Source organism: Elgaria multicarinata, chromosome 23 (genome assembly GCF_023053635.1).
Source record: "Elgaria multicarinata webbii isolate HBS135686 ecotype San Diego chromosome 23, rElgMul1.1.pri, whole genome shotgun sequence".
NCBI classification, from domain to species: domain Eukaryota; kingdom Metazoa; phylum Chordata; class Lepidosauria; order Squamata; family Anguidae; genus Elgaria; species Elgaria multicarinata.
This window is the reverse complement of record NC_086193.1, coordinates 4,310,887-4,326,911: the sequence shown is the minus strand read 5'-3', so window position 1 is coordinate 4,326,911 and position 16,025 is coordinate 4,310,887. Positions and strand designations below refer to the sequence as shown.

The window sequence follows — 16,025 nt, the reverse complement described above, 5'->3', positions numbered from 1 at the left end:
AGTTGAAGGAGACCTTAGGGCAAGCATCTCACTGAAGAGTGCACCCCTGTAGAAGGTGGATAGCTTAGCCTTGGATTTCTGATCAACATGCCACTGCTTTCATCACAACGTCCTCTGAACCACAACACTGGAGCCCAGAGTCTCAACAAGGGGCTGCCAGAAGGCTGGCCCTACGTTTTGTGCTGCCTTGACCAATTTGTTGAGCATTTCCTTAAAATGCCTGGAGACTAGGAAAATGTAACAAAGTAAAATCTTGAGCCCAAAGCACAGAAGATCTTACTCGTCCAGAACCAAACTGGAGGTGGCCACCCTGATGGATAAGGATGATTATTTATTTATTTATTTATTTATTACATTTTTATACCGCCCAATAGCCGAAGATCTCTGGGCGGTTCACAAAAATGAATTCTGCACAAGACCGGTCTATTCTTCCTGTCCCCAGAGATTAAGTGAAGCTATTGGAGCATCAACAGAGGCAATTTGGGGATTCTGCCCGTAACCAGAAGGAAACGAGTTGAGCTTTGACCGGAATACTGGGTTCCCTGGACTAGGCTGGGTTATTCCACTTTTCCAGAGTTCTTCAGCAATATTCTACAGGACAAGGCACTACGCCTGGATAGCTCAGGGAAGCACTTCAGAGAATCTGTAGGATTTGATCCCTGCATGAATGTCCTGAGTGCAAAGAGGACCTCACCCATCTGAGGAGAATGGCGGAGTCTGTCTGGCTGCACCTGGTGCAGAATGGGATTGATCAGGATGCAGTCAGTAGGGATGGCTCCATTGCCAATGTCCAACGGAGGTGCTGTGCCTGCACTAAGAAAATCCTTTTATCTAGGATATAATCCTTTTATCGAAGAGTGAGGAATAGAAAGGGAAACACATATACACCCAAGCTGCACTCTGGGCTCAAGACCAGAGGCAGCAGAACAATCCTGCTTTCTGTCTGAAGGTAGAGAGCAAGGCTTCACCCCTCCAGAGGGGACATCAAGTCAGTGGAATTAATCTTCTTGTCACCTGAACAAACACACTGCATAAGGCGAGGAAAACATACCGCTACAGACGACTGGTTATGGGCAGAAGACGACCCCTCTGGTCTTTTAACCAGTTGCCACAGGCACCCTTAGAACCCAGTCCTCCAAAGTAAGACACAGTTTTCACGTACAAGTGAGCTGCTGTCGAAGACGGTCCAGAAACCACGGCTGGTACAGAATGCAGCAGCTACTATTTCAACTGGGGAAGCCTGGAAGGAACTTCTCTCACCAGTTATTAAATAACGAACTGGCTGCTGGCCTGTTTCTAGGCGCAATGGAAAGTATTGATGCTTACTTATAAAGCCCTAAAGGAGGGGAGACTCCCATATCAACCTGCCCAGATGCTACAGTCATTTGCTGAGGCCGTCCTCTGGATGCCCCTGCTGCCAGAGGTGGAGAGCAGAGGGGTGTGTGTTCTCGGCCGCAGCACCCCATCTTTCGAACTCCATTGCCAGGGAGAATGGAGCACCTTCTTTGTTGTCCTTTATGGTGCCAGATAAAAACATTTTTTTTTATTCTCCCAGGGCTTTCAGGTGCGTTGTTATCTTAATGCTTACCTTTGTGGCCATGTTGCATTAAAAGTCTATTTAGGTGTATTTTTATTAGCATAATTTACTTAATTTTAAGTAGCGTCCGCTGCCTCAAGTTCATTTGATGCTAAGGGTAGTGTAAAAATCTTTCTCTCTCCTCTGATGCCATGTTTCTCACTTGCCCAAGGGTCTCTCCTTCCCTTGCTCGGCTTCGTCCATTTTCTTCGGCTGCCCCTTACGCCTGGAACGCTCTTCCAGGACATTTGAGAACTACAAGTTCAATCGCAGCTTTTAAAGCTCAGCTAAAAACTTTTCTTTTTCCTAAAGCTTTTAAAACTTGATTTTGTTCTGACTTTTATACTGTTAGTTTTACTCTACCCTGTGCCTGTTTGGTGCATTCTCTTCCCCTCCTTATTGTTTTATTATGATTTTATTAGAATGTAAGCCTATGCGGCAGGGTCTTGCTATTTTATTGGTTTACTCTGTACAGCACCGTGTACATTGATGGCGCTATATAAATAAATAAATAAATAATAATAATAATAAAAATCTTTTTCTCATCATGTTTGGGGCTTGCTAATGAAGTGGGGAGGGGGGGTTCCCCTTCCGTATCCCTAGAGATGTGAAGGCCCGTAAAAAAAATGGAAAAATTTTTTTTGGAAGGGGGGGGAGCGTTTCTTTTCTGAAGCCTTTTTTGTTTTTCTCCCCAAAAATTGAAAAGAACGAAGAAAAAACGGATTATGGAATGTTTTAATCTAGCAAGATGAATAAAATGTTTTAAGACAAGGTGTTCATATATTTACTTCTGCAAATGATTTCTAAAAACTATGTACAGTATCAGATTATTACAGTGTCTGTGCACCAAGGACAAGCAAGCCCTAGGTTGCAAACTGAGACTACAACTCTCAAGTGCAAGAGCACGACACATTTCTGCCTCTAGGGGGCAGCACGGCCACTGAAGCAGAGACAAAAATGAGTCGGATTAAATTGCATGCATATTCATTGAAACTTGGTCCCCCTCCCCTTTCTCAGTTCTTTTTATGGGAATGGGTGCTTTCTGTCTGCTTGACACTGTGGAAATAATTTTCTTTGTTACTACTGTATTTCTTCGACTTTAAGACGCCATCAATTGTAAGACGCACACTAATTTCAGTACCACCAACAGGAAAAAAAAAACCCATAAGACACACCTGCGATTCTAAGACGCACCCCATTTTTAGAGATTTTTATATGGGGAAAAAAGTGTGTCTTAGAATTGAAGAAATACAGTAGTGTTGATGGTTTCTTCTATTTTTTTTTAATATTGTTTTTTACCTGCTCCTCATAAATTGGCAAAACTAAAGAGGTTCCTTACAGTTCAGGAGCTTGTAGCTCCATTTGTTACCAAAAAAAAGAAAGAAAAGCAAAACTTTAAAGTAAATTACATTTGTAATAATTGCTTTAATACGCTGTATTTTTAATATACCAAATGTGACGTTTTTATGCCAAAACGACTTGTATGTAATTACGTTTTATGTTCCTAAAGTAAGAAAGTGACTTTCTATCCATAAAAAGTGCTAATACTGTCTGCTATTTTTCTGAAAATTTGTGTGTGTCCCCCACAAAACCCCCTGGGGGGGGGGAATCGTCCCCCCCACCCCATGGCTTCAAAATTTCCGGAAATTTTACATCTCTACTTATCCCCCCATTTAGTGGGGCTTCAAGAAGGTAGTGACGCTGTTGTGTCCCTAGGAAGAAGGCAGGGCAGGCCAGGAAGTGAGCCCCAGAGAATTCTGAGGATGGACAGCAACACCACTGCTTCCTGCTAGGTTTTGGGGGAAGTCAGGCAGCTTGGTGTGTTGAGACATGTCAACCACCAAGTTGAAGATGAAGGACATAAAGGCACTCCATCATTTCACATGTCTGTGGTTGCTGTTGAGTAGGCCTTTTTCATATAATAATAATAATAATAATGATGATGATGATGATGATGATGATGATGTGTATCCCGCCTTTTGCCCAATACTGGGTCCTTACAAAATTTTAAACATATACATTTTAAAACCTATGAAAAGAAATGTACAAAAGCTAAAAATATATTAAATACATTCCGATATTAAAACATTAAACAAGTAAAATACACGACAATTTTACAAGTCCTTAGCGTAGGCAGAGGCCCAGATTATTTGCCAAAGGCCTGCTGGAACAAGGGAATTTTAGCCTGCTTCCGAAAGCCCATCAAGGAGGGAGCCAGTCTAGCTTCCCCGGGAAGAGAGTTCCAGAGCACCGGAGCAGCCACCGAGAAGGCCCTCTCCCGTGTTCCCACCATGCGCGCCTGTGAAGAAGGTGGGACTGAAAGAAGGGCGTCTCCAGAAGATCTCAAAGCACGGGCAGGCTCATAAGGGAGGATACGGTCTTTCAGATAACCTGGACCTGAGCCATTAGAAGAGATTGAGCCAGAACCACAAGCACACTTAGGTGTGGTAGAACCCACACACTCCAAACTAAGCACTGGCAAACGGATTCCTCCCATCTCCCTTCGATAAAGGATCTTACCGGCGTTGTTCTTCTTTCTGTCGCCTCTCTCTGATTTTGTTGAAGGGCACGATCCCTTGCCTCTCTTTGCTCTTTTCCCGGCTCTCCGATTTGCGATCCTGGCTCTTCACGCTCTGCATTGAACACCCACAGTTGTACAGGCAATATCGGAAGTATTGTTTCAAGGAAATCTCATTTTTAGAATCAATACAAAACGAAGAATATCCCTCCAACTTGCCGACTCCCAACAAAACTGTTCACGGCTGCAAGAGGTGTCTCCCCTGCCACACCACCATTTGCCTTTCCCCAAGCGCACTTCCAAAGGCTGCTGCGAAATCTACGTGAGACGCAACACATTTAGTCTCGCGTTCAATGCCTCTGTCAGTGCCAAGATGGCTCTAAGAAACAGCCTTTGTTTGAGAAGCGAGAGAGCTATCTTGAGAGTCTCTGCTTTCATCTTAATAAAATGTAAACTGTGAGAGTAATGAGAGTCCTATTGCTGTGTCATAAAAGGGGGGAAATGTGGATCTGATCCCTTCCTAAGTTTCATGAAAAATATTTCTGAGCTTACGAGACAGGCATGAAGGCATGTTGCTCCTCAGTAGCTGGCATTCAGCGGGAGAGGGCCTTTGAACCTTGATGTGCCACTTAGGCCTTATCCTCCATGAATCTTGCCTTTTAAACCTATCTAAGCCGGTGGTCACCACCACACCTTGAGGCAGGGAATCCCACAGACCGGTTACACACTGGGTGAAGAAGGGCTTCCCTTTCGCCTGCCTTGCCTTCTGGCCAAGCCATTTCCGTGGATGACCCCAAGTTCTGGTATTATGAGAAGCGGGGAGGAAAAAACTCTCTCTCCCCGCATTGTAAATTTCAATCACACCCCTCCCCTTTTAACTAAACTAGAAGAGCTGTGTGGGATCAACCCGAAGGGCTCTCTATCCCAGCACGCTGCTCCTTCAGTGGCCAACCAGATGTCTATTGAGGCACCCACAAGCAGGACAGAAGCACAATAGCAGCACCCTCCAATCTGTGTTCCCCAGCAACTGATATTCAGAGGTACACTGCCTCTGATCCTGGAAGTAGCACAGAACCATCGTGACTGAAAGGCCTCAAACGTTTTTCGCCTTCCCTTATAGCAGTGGTTCTCAACCTGTGGGTCGGGACCCCTTTGGGGGTCGAATGACCCTTTCACAAGGGTCGCCTAAGACCATCGGAAAACACATATTTCCGATGGTCTTAGGAAACTGTATTGACTGAACTATGTCATGTATCATCTTTTGTATTATTAAAGCTATTGTTATGTATTATTTTCATTAGCAAACCATCCCATGACAATGGATCGTGTAGAGAAGAACGAAAATAATTTTATGGTTGGGGGTCACCACAACATGAGGAACTGTATTAAAGGGTCGCAGCATTAGGAAGGTTGAGAACCACTGCCTTATAGGGAAGATGCTACAGCCTGATCGTATTGAGCTGCCCTTTTTCGCAACAAGTCACTAGTGAGAAGAAGCTTCTCCGTTAAATGAGGGTAAAAGGTTCCATCCGAAGAGCCTTTGGTGATGGCTAGGACGGTGCAAGGCCATTGCCATGCTGCTGAGCTTCCTTCCTGTGTTGAACACTTTGAGAGGAGAAAGCTAATCTAAATGGTTGTTCTTCCTACTCCTCAAGTTCTACTCTAGGGGCCTGCCTGTTTAATCACACGGAGCCTCTCATCTTTTGTGCAGCTGGGGTTGGATGGTTGAACACTTTCAGTTTAGTAATAACAATAAAAAGCCCCCCAAACCATTAAAATAGCATTCAAAATGTCATTGTTTCACTTACTCTCTCTTTTGATCTACTTGTTGTCTTCACGCTAATAACAGGTTCGCCCTTGGATTTGTCCATTATCACAGTCCTTTCTGTTCCTTTGCTTCCTAAAAAGAGAATTAGGTTTTCAGGCGTTAACGGCACCTAGCCATCTACACCCCCATCCGCCCCACCCCCCCAATGAAACAGGAACCATATATGACCTGATTTTCCAGTCTTAGACTGATCTGCAGTTCCCGATTTCTGATCCTCTTTCCCCTTTTCATCCTTTTCGTCTGCTTTCTTCGCATCTTCTTTGGGGTCAGCCTTCTCGTTCTTTTTTACGCTGGCAGACCTGCAAAAATGGTAGAGTTCAGAATGGAGGGAGAGGAAAGCGAGGTAACAACGCAATCCCTTTCCCAGCCATTAACTAAGCTGTTGCAAGGTTATGGGTTCATTAGTGAAAAAATTGCCCAGGGTGAATTTATTAACAACAGAACAGGTGCAAAAAGGGGTCAATTTGATAGAGAGAAATTGCAAATCTTAGGGATGTCCACTTACTGCAAAATGGAAAGAAGACCATGAGGGAAGGAAGTCAAGGGGGCAGGGAGGTTGAGGATAATCAGGGGTCTGGAAACCAAGCCCTATGAGGAGAGACTGAAAGAACTGGCCATGACTAGCCTGGAGAAGAGGAGACTGAGGGGAGACATGAGACAGTGTCACATTGTTTTATTACGATTTTATTAGAATGTAAGCCTATGCGGCAGGGTCTTGCTATTTACTGTTTTACTCTGTACAGCACCATGTACATTGATGGTGCTATATAAATAAATAAATAAATAAATAATAATAATAGAGGAGGGCCAAGATCTCTTCTTGATCCTCCCAGAGTGCAGGACATGGAATAATGGGCTCAAATTACAGGAAGCCAGATTCCAGCTGGACATCAGGAAAAACGTCCTGACTGTTAGAGCAGTACGACAATGGAATCAGTTACCTAGGGAGGTTGTGGGCTCTCCCACACTGGTGGCCTTCAAGAGGCAGCTGGACAACCATCTGTCAGGGATGCTTTAGGGTGGATTCCTGCATTGAGCAGGGGGTTGGACTTGATGGCCTTATAGGCCCCTTCCAACTCTACTATTCTTTAATTTTAGGATATAGGTTGATATGTTTGATTTGAAGCAGTCTAACCTCTGTCCGCAGGACTCTAGCACTAAATACATAGAAGCCTCCCACCTCCTGAAGCTCAGAGCTAACCGGCAATTTCAGAACAGAGAGTGCAAATTCCATCCATAAAACACCCACATATGAATCCTCTCTTGGCAGTGCTCCATTTTCAGAATGGAGGCAGAGGATTACAACGCCCGAACGATCGCCCCGCGTCAAGAACTCTCTGTATCAACACAAATACACCTCTGTGGAGAGAAGGCTGAGCCAGACGCCTTCTCTACCAACATGAAAGCCTTTGGGAGGCAAGGAGCTTCCGATGCGGACGGAGCAAATCTTGGGAGGGCTGCACCACGTGCTTTCACAACATAGAAAGGGCCCTGCAGCAGCTAAACACTTAGGCACATTTTGAGGCGGTGCTGCTCCCCGCACTGTACGCTGTCCAACTGCCTCTGCGTGGGTCCTCCTAAACAAACCAGGACCCCTTCATCCAAAGTTTATTGTAATGTCTGAACTGGGAATGTGGCCTGTCTCTCCCCAAGATAGCCAGAACCATGAGCCATGGTTTTTTGTTGGCTTATGACTCTGGCTTGTTTGGGGAAGAGGGGACGCATAGGGATAAACAAACCAGAACCTCCTGTTTGGATGTCACAATAAACTCTGGGTGGTTTTTAGTTCCTCCCCTTGCCAGGGAAGCCAAGTGGGAGCGATTGCACAGCACGGACCAACACATCAACTCAAACCTGCTAAGCCTAGATTCTCTGGAAACCTTGTATATTACGACATCTGAACCAGGCCATACATTAGGCTATTCATCAGTTTTATGCAACAACACATATTTTCCCATGGTGCTTTCAACCCACATTGCCGACACGGTATTTTACATTTCACAGTTTTGCCTTTTCTGAAACATGTTACCACCTATCTTGAACTTTCAGGAGTTTTGTAGGGGTGCACGTGTGTTGCCAATGTAAATTACATTTGCTGCTTCAAAATGAAAAGGCATTTTTTAAAAAGAAAAGAAAAGAAGGGAAGCTTAAAGAACGTTACCTTTCACTGTCTGAAACTTCATTCTTCACCTCACTGTCCTTTTTATCCAGAAGTTTCTTTGTAGCAGGTTCATTTTTTGCCTGAAATTATGTTTATCATTAGAAAAGCCAAACGTTAAAAGAGGGTTTGTTTTGTTTTTAAGAAAAAAAGGGCGGTGGGGGTGGGCGAGGGTGGAATAGAGTGACCACTTACCCTTTCAACAGATATTATTTTCCCATGTAACTCTGTTTTGTGGCAATGGGTGATGCATTTTGTGGCTTCCTCAGCCGTGGACATGGTCACAAAACCGTAACACCGAGCGCCTGGACTGCGGGCGTTGGTCACTACTTTTGCACCAACCACCTGGAGTAAAGGAAGCACAGAACATCTAAATGTTTTGCAGGTTAGCATCTTGCTTCCGACTACGGCCTCTGCTAAATGTCTCTGCGGCACACAGCCAGTCCCTCTCGTCTGCCCCCACTGTTTGGGAAATCAGGAGTCATTGTACTGGGGAGGTTTTTCAGTTTTCTTTCCCTCAGTCCTTCTCCCAATGAGGTCAGGGTAGTCCTGTTCAGCAAGATTCTGGGAGGATCTTCTTGATCCTCCCAGAGCACAGGACACGGAATAACGGGCTCAAGTTAAAGGAAGCCAGATTCCAGCTGGACATCAGGAAAAACGTCCTGACTGTTAGAGCAGTGCGACAATGGAACCAGTGACCTAGGGAGTTTGTGGGCTCTTCTCCCACACTAGAGGCCTTCAAGAGGCAGCTGGACAGCCTTCTGTCAGGGATGCTTTAGGGTGGATTCCTGCATTGGGCAGGGGGTTGGACTCGATGGCCTTGTAGGCCCCTTCCAACTCTGCTATTCTATGATTCTATGATTCATTTGTCTAGTCCTCTTTTTTTAAAAAGGCATTTTAGTGCCCATCGCCCCAAATAGCTCCAGGTTGGAGAGTTTTACACATACTGCACGCAATATGATTGGAGCGTGAGAGGTAACTAACTCCCTCCTTTCTAGCCAGCTAGAGGAAAGAAAGGACACAGCTTTTTGTCGGGATTTAATCCCTAAAAGCCTATTTAAACATTGAGGGGAAAGCTGTTGGATCCTGGAATGGATCTTGGTTATGTTTTCCATTGCTTTGTTAATTGCTGAGGATCTGGAGGAACAGAAGACTCAGCAGAAACGTAAAGGTCAACTCTACACCTGGACATTGAGTGTCATAACTGAATAATTGTCTAACTGATTGTCTTCAATTAAGGGTTGCAAGGAGTTGCATCATTGTACAGGTTGTCTATAAAAGTAAATGTGTTTTCATGTTCACTCTACTTCCATGTCCCTTACCCAACTTGATGTGAGCTGTATTGACTGACCGTTTGTAAGTATTTGTATCTGTACTGCCATAACTAAATTATATATTTATTTGCCAGTAAATGGTTTATTTTAACCTACATGAATCTCTGTCTTAATTCACGTCTTTGCTGACTTGGCTGAGAACCGCTGCAATCTCTGCTAGTCTCTGGAAGGCCCAGACAGAGACTGAACACAAAAGGTTATGTGCCAGAAACCCAGTCTGTGCCATAACTAATCAGCTTTTAAAGCCATAACTCAACAAAAGCATGATGGCCTGCTTCTGCTAGCTTTCTACATGCAGGGAGTTTTTGATGGCTGGACGGGGTGTGCAGAGAGGGAATGTGAATCTCTGCCGCCTTGGGTTGCCAACAGATTGGAGCGTCTCCTGGTAGCTTTGGCAGCAGGAGTGACACTCCGGAACACCCTAGCGTGCTGAGGCTCAGCCTTTTTTCTTTTCTGTTTTGTAGGCTTAGGTGTCAAAGTTTTCTCCACTGGCGCAAAGCACAGCAGAATTGAGGGGGGGGGGGGGGAGGAAAGGCTGACTATACCACGAGAGAAAAATAGGTGAGGTAAAAACAGATTATATTATTCTGGTCAGCAGAGAGAGAATAACAGGAGCTCAAACAGCAGCTGTGACGAAAGACAAGGTAAAAAGAACCCAACCCAATAGAAGTGAGGACAAAGAGATTAAGGGCACAATCCTGAGATGTGATCTTGCTGCTCATAAAAAGCTTCTGAACTCAGAGGGTTACAAGAGTTCAATGCAGAGTAGGAGGCACAGTGGAGGCGATTCCCACTTCCACCACATATCCCACTCCGCATCTTAGCTAGAAGGGCTTTTTCTGAGTAAACTAGCCTCTCCAAACCCACCCCCCTTTTTTGCCCACAGAAATGCCCCCTTCACCGCCTTTCCAAGGTCAGTTTCGAGACCTCAGAGAGGCAGCCAGTCTGGTTCTCTCTGTGCCAGCTGTGAGAGGGAGCGGCCATGTGGATTCCCACGCCTAAAGTTAAAGCACTGTCACCGATCTCGTATCTCGGAATCAGAAATATCCTATGCCGCCCACCCTCCTGGCAACTAGCCAGTTCACTTTCAAAGGAAAACTACCTTGGTTCGTTCACACACACTCAGGGGAGAGTGTGGTGTCTTGTACACAGCTGAAGACTCAACAGCAAAACCATTTGCAACAGCACATTGCAGGACAGCAGGTCTTATTACACCCTGCGTCACACAACAGTAGAACTCCTGGGTGCTGTTATGCAGTTCAGTTCTAAGTAACAATTCTCTAACGTCTGCTCTATTATAATAGTAATCTCAAGTGGTGAGTGCCAAGGGAAATAAAGCTCAAAAACAGGGGTGGAGGGGGCGAAAAAGGGAGCGATCAAGGGAACTTGAGGTTTACAAAAGTACAAAAAAAGTCTTTTAAACATAAAAACAAAGACACGTATTTAATAAATCTCTTCATTGGCTTCCAATTCACTCCAGAATCCAATATAAACTTCTCCTGCTGACCTTCAAAGCTCTTCACGGTCTAGCTCCTGCCTATCTCTCCTCTCTCATCTCACACTATCGCCCCGCTCGTGCTCTCCGCTCCTCTGATGCCATGCTTCTCGCCTGCCCAAGGACCTCCACTTCCCTTACTCGGCTTCGTCCTTTTTCTTCCGCTGCCCCTTACGCCTGGAACGCTCTTCCAGAACACTTGAGAACTACAAACTCAATCACAGCTTTTAAAACTCAGCTAAAAACTTTTCTTTTCCCTATAGCTTTTAAATATTGAGTTTGTTCTGACTCTATACTGTTAGCTTCACCCTACCCGGTGCCTGTTTACACTTCCCTGTGCCTGTTTGCATTCTCCTTCCCTCTTTATTGTTTACTACAACTTATTAGATTGTAAGCCTATGCGGCAGGGTCTTGCTATTTACTGTGTTATCTGTACAGCACCATGTACATTGATGGTGCTATATAAATAAATAATAATAATAATACCACAGAACGTTGAGTGTCAACTGGAAGACAAAACCTTGAAAATGGGCATGGAGGGAGAAAGGAGAGCAAGGGGAATGAAACCCCCCCCACACAAGAACATTCCTGCTAAGGAGTAAACTTCACTGCAGCATTCCAAGGCCCCCACCCCACCCCACCCGCCGCATCTCACTTGTTTCTTTATTGTACAGCTTAAACAGTCACCAACACAGCCTTACTTTTCCATATTTGCTGAAGAGGTTCTTCAAATCCGTAGCTCGGGTGGAGGAAGCAAGGCCGCTCACCCAGAAGTTCCGACCAGAACTGGTGCTACTGCGACCTGGTTGGAAACAGGAAGGGAGTATTAGCAAGCCATCCACCTGGCTGCTGAGGAGGATGGAGCCCTAGGAAAATATGCAGATTTTAGTGGGCGTCCAGCCATTTGGTAACAATCCCCCATGGACTTGAGCACGTCAGCCTTCGTTGGGGGTACGCACCTGGTTGTCAAACATCTGCTGATGAATGCCAACAGTCTCATTTATACTCAACAGTGAGGGTTGACAGTAAGTTTCTGGACATTTGCAAAATGCACCTGGGACTGCTGATATTGGAACGTTTGCTGTGACATATAAGGCAAGTGCCTTGTCAGTTTCATGGACGGCTCCAATTGATCCATCCCTCTTTGATTTTCAGGGCTCACTGTGTTTGCAGGACTGCATCCTACCTCATAGGGCAGGCAACTTGCAGCCATCCAGATGTTCAGGCCTACAACTTCTATCAGCCCTAGCCAGCACAACCAAAGGTGATGGGAGTTGCAGGCTAAAAGATCCAGAGGGCCACAACTTGCCCACCCATCACAGGAGCTCTTGCCATGATTCAGCGGGATGGACGCGATCATGGGGGAATCATAGGCAGGGGAGCAGGGGTGGATTTGGGAGGATGCCGGGAGTCTCTGGATCTCACACGCTGGGCGTCCACGGCAGGCTCCTTACATAGGAAGGAGGAGTTGACTTCTGCTACTGAACTGAGCTGAACCCCCAAGGAGTAATTTTGATGCTTAACCTCAGGGACTAGCAGCCGACTGGCATTTAGCAAGGACTGGGCAGTCTCTCCTACTCGGATTTGGAGTCCTCGGATTTACTGAGTCGATTTCTTGCGATTGTCTCTCAGGCCCCCTGTTTAGGACAAGCTCGGATGTACCTGGTCATGATGGGAGACTTTACAGCTGCAGGACCAGGGCCATTACAGGTATTGGCCCCGATGGTATGGAACGACAACCCAGAGTAGTAAATTTCTCTTTTTATAGGCAGAAAGGTGAACGTTACCCCTCCCAACATGAACCTACCCTTACACCACCCTCAACATCTAACGTCCTGACCCAGGTGCTTTCTCCGAGGGAGGCTTGGAAGATGGCAACGAGAGGAGGGCCTTCTCTGTGGTGCCCCCTCCCCCAATTATACAATGATCTTCCTGATGAGGCCTGCCTGCTGCTGCCAACATTGCTGTCTTCTCAGCACCAGGTCAAGGCTTTGGTCTTTTCCCAGGCATTTGGCAGCACGTGATGAGTTTTAATCAATCCCGGATCTGTTTTTAAGTTTGGCTGAAAGTTCAAAAGTTGTTTTTAGATGTATGTTGTCTCTGCGTATACTGCCTGTTTGGTGTGTTTTACGTTTTCAAATTTTGCATGTTGTTTTTAATGTTTTAATCTTTGTAAACCTCAACATCTATCGTCCTCCAGGTGCTTTCTCCGAGGGAGGCTTGGAAGATGGCAACGAGAGGAGAGCCAGAGAACTTTTCCTATGGGACAGTATAGAAACATAATAGCAGCAGGAACCTATTTAATGAAGCTTGTCATGTCTCGTAAAAGTCAGTAGGATTGAGAATTTGACAAAAACTGACAACTACAGTGCCGCAGCTCTTACAGAAACGGGCCCCCCTGAAGTTGGGTAAAAGACCACCAGGCCCTATCGATATTTTCCTTCCAATGGGTAAAATTCAACACACTTACTAACTTGGCTAACGTAAGTCCCATTGATTCCAATGAGTCTACTCTAAGAAGAACTTTGGGAATACAGCTCTCAGTTCCTGTGATTTATGGCCAGGAACTGTTGGAATTCCTCCTCTTGGCTAAAGTGGCATTACTGGAAGGCAGATAAGAAAACTAAGGGAGGCAGAAAATGCCATGCTCCTGTGAGGGTTCTCACTGGCATGAACTCAGCTGTCTGAAGGAAGGCTGTGTGATCTGGGCATTATTTTATCTGTTTTGGTGTGGGTAGGTATAGATTTGACTCCTCTTTCCAAGACACCCAGACGCTAGGTAGATAATCAGGTGTTCCTTTATTTGAAAGAAGAAGACATAGAGATGGAAGTGTGTCTCTGCGGAGACAGTAAACAACTTCACTGAAATGTATTTGTAAACTACCTATGGCTTTGAGAAATATTTATAGACCCATCTTCCGATTGGAGTCCACCAGGGGAAGAGCCTTCAGTGTGGTGGCCCCGTTCCTATGGAATTCTCTGCCTCTGGAGGTCAGGCAGGAGCCAACTTTGTATTCCTTTCGGCACCTCCTGAAGACATCATTGTTCCAGGAAGCCTTTCCTTAACGATCAGCCATGGTTCACTTTTCATTTTGCTTCTTTTGGAAATCTATTTTAAGGTGTTTTTTCTGTTTTTTATTTTATCTCTAAAATTTTGAATGGGGAGCAGTATATCAATATTGTAAATAAATAAAAAAAATTATTAAATTTTTATACTGACCAAGAGCCAAATCTCTCTTTTTTTTTTAAAGAAAAGTAGTATGTAAATACTCTCAGTAAAACAAAAATAAACCGTGAAGCTTTTTATGGCACACCAGCAAGCAGAACATACAGCGACAAATATTGGAGTTATTATTATTACTATTTTTTTTAAAAAAAAAGCTGGACGTAATTTTTATTTATTTTTATTTTTATTTATTTATTACATTTTTATACCGCCCAATAGCCGAAGCTCTCTGGGCGGTTCACAAAAATAAGACTACATTTTGGTTTCTTGATGGCTATTATTATTATTATATTTATTTGTATCCTGCCTTTTGCCCAATACTGGGCCTCAAAGACAAATGAAATAGCTTTACCGTCTGGGAATGGTTTAAAGCACCGTACGTCTACAAGCACTCATACTACTGGAAGGAGCCCAGCAACAAATCTTATTTTCTCTTTCGATGAGCTACTTCTGTTGCCAGGCAGAAAGGTGCGATATAAATATCTTAAATGAATACACAACGGCTGTCATCATGAAAGAGTCATGATCCTGCACAAGCACATATATATGAATATTTAAAAATATATACCTTTCTCTTCTTTTGAAGCCAATTTCCCATCTTTGGTCTCCTCCGAACTAAGGGCAGAAAAGAAAAAAAAGAAAAGAAAAATTGATCAGAAGAGAAAAGGCAAATTGATATTAAATAAATAAAACAGACTAAAATCCAATACCTACCAGATTTAAGTTGTAAAATTGTGTGTGTGTATGTGTGTGTGTGTGTTTGTAAGAAAAGCCAGTAATAAGAACGACTTACTTAAGATAAGCAACACGTATGGGGTCAACAACCTTAAAGACAGAACATCTTGCAAACAACTAAAAAGATAAAGGTTTAAGAAAAACAACCTAACCTAGGAAGGTTGCAAAAAAGAAATCAAACCAAACTGGTTTTTGTTTAGTTTTTTTAAATGTACAAGGAGCGGGGGTGGGTGGGGGGAAATAAAACCTAGAAGATGACTTTTTAGAGCAAGGTAACAATTTCAGCAGTCTTGCGGGCCAATTTGAAGTGACACACTGACTAATGTCTTAGAAACCAATGAGATTTTTTTTTTTAAAAAAAAAGACAGCATCTGGTCTAAAACGGAGAAAAAACAAACCTCGTGTTCTGATCACCACCCTCTTTGGCAGAGGACTCTCTAGTGGCAGAGGACTCTTCCTCACAATTAGCCTTGGCTTCCATCTTCTCGGCATCTTGGCTAACCACTTGGGGACCTGCGTCCGTCTCCGGAGTTTCCTCACTATCGGCTTCCACAGTTTGGGCTGCTCTGCTACTCTCACCTCCACCTCCTCCTCCTCCTCCACCACTCCTGCTCTCTACCGCTAAAGAGTCAGAGTCCAGCTTGGCTTCCTCAACTGTCTGTTCGCTCGGCTCCCCTTTCGCTACCACTAAGTGCTTCGCTTCTTCTTCCTCCTCCTCTTCCTCCTGGGTCTGGGCCGCAGCCTGGCCTGACTGGCTGTCCGTATCTAAGAGGTCTTCGTCCGGACGAACGGCGGCGGCAAGCGCATCTTCCTCGTCCTCGGCTGCCTTTTTGCCCGGCAACGGGGAATTCGCTTCCTGCGCCCGCTCCGCTTCAGAAGCGTCTTCTTTAAGGGGCTCAGTTTTACAAGTGTCACCCAAAATGTCGAGCATTTTCTCATTTTCTATGGATTTAACAGGAATAGAATGGCACAAGGTTTAATCACCAGGGAAACATAGCAAAGACAAATGCGGAACAGGCATGGCTGCCAGACTAACACGGAGAGAACGGCTCACGCTACACACAGAGATTGGAAACCCTCGGGTATATCACATTCAAACGCCTAAAACTAACTAGACATGGTTTACTGTATCAAGATCATAAGTTACGAAGCGAA

The 16,025-nt window shown here is 44.7% G+C and overlaps 1 protein-coding gene across 1 annotated transcript in view; it reads right to left on the bottom strand.

The window, feature by feature from the left end:
• LOC134412980 (scaffold attachment factor B1-like) overlaps window positions 1-16,025 on the bottom strand; it is a 42,108-nt gene that overhangs the window by 14,403 nt on the left and 11,680 nt on the right. Inside the window, exons 7-14 of the mRNA XM_063146994.1 lie at window positions 15,269-15,812; window positions 14,704-14,750; window positions 11,611-11,711; window positions 8,276-8,425; window positions 8,084-8,163; window positions 6,091-6,221; window positions 5,903-5,994; window positions 4,097-4,209 (exon numbers count right to left, since the gene is read on the bottom strand). Coding sequence (XP_063003064.1) covers window positions 4,097-4,209; window positions 5,903-5,994; window positions 6,091-6,221; window positions 8,084-8,163; window positions 8,276-8,425; window positions 11,611-11,711; window positions 14,704-14,750; window positions 15,269-15,812 — 1,258 coding nt within the window. The remainder of the gene's footprint in view (window positions 1-4,096; window positions 4,210-5,902; window positions 5,995-6,090; window positions 6,222-8,083; window positions 8,164-8,275; window positions 8,426-11,610; window positions 11,712-14,703; window positions 14,751-15,268; window positions 15,813-16,025) is intronic.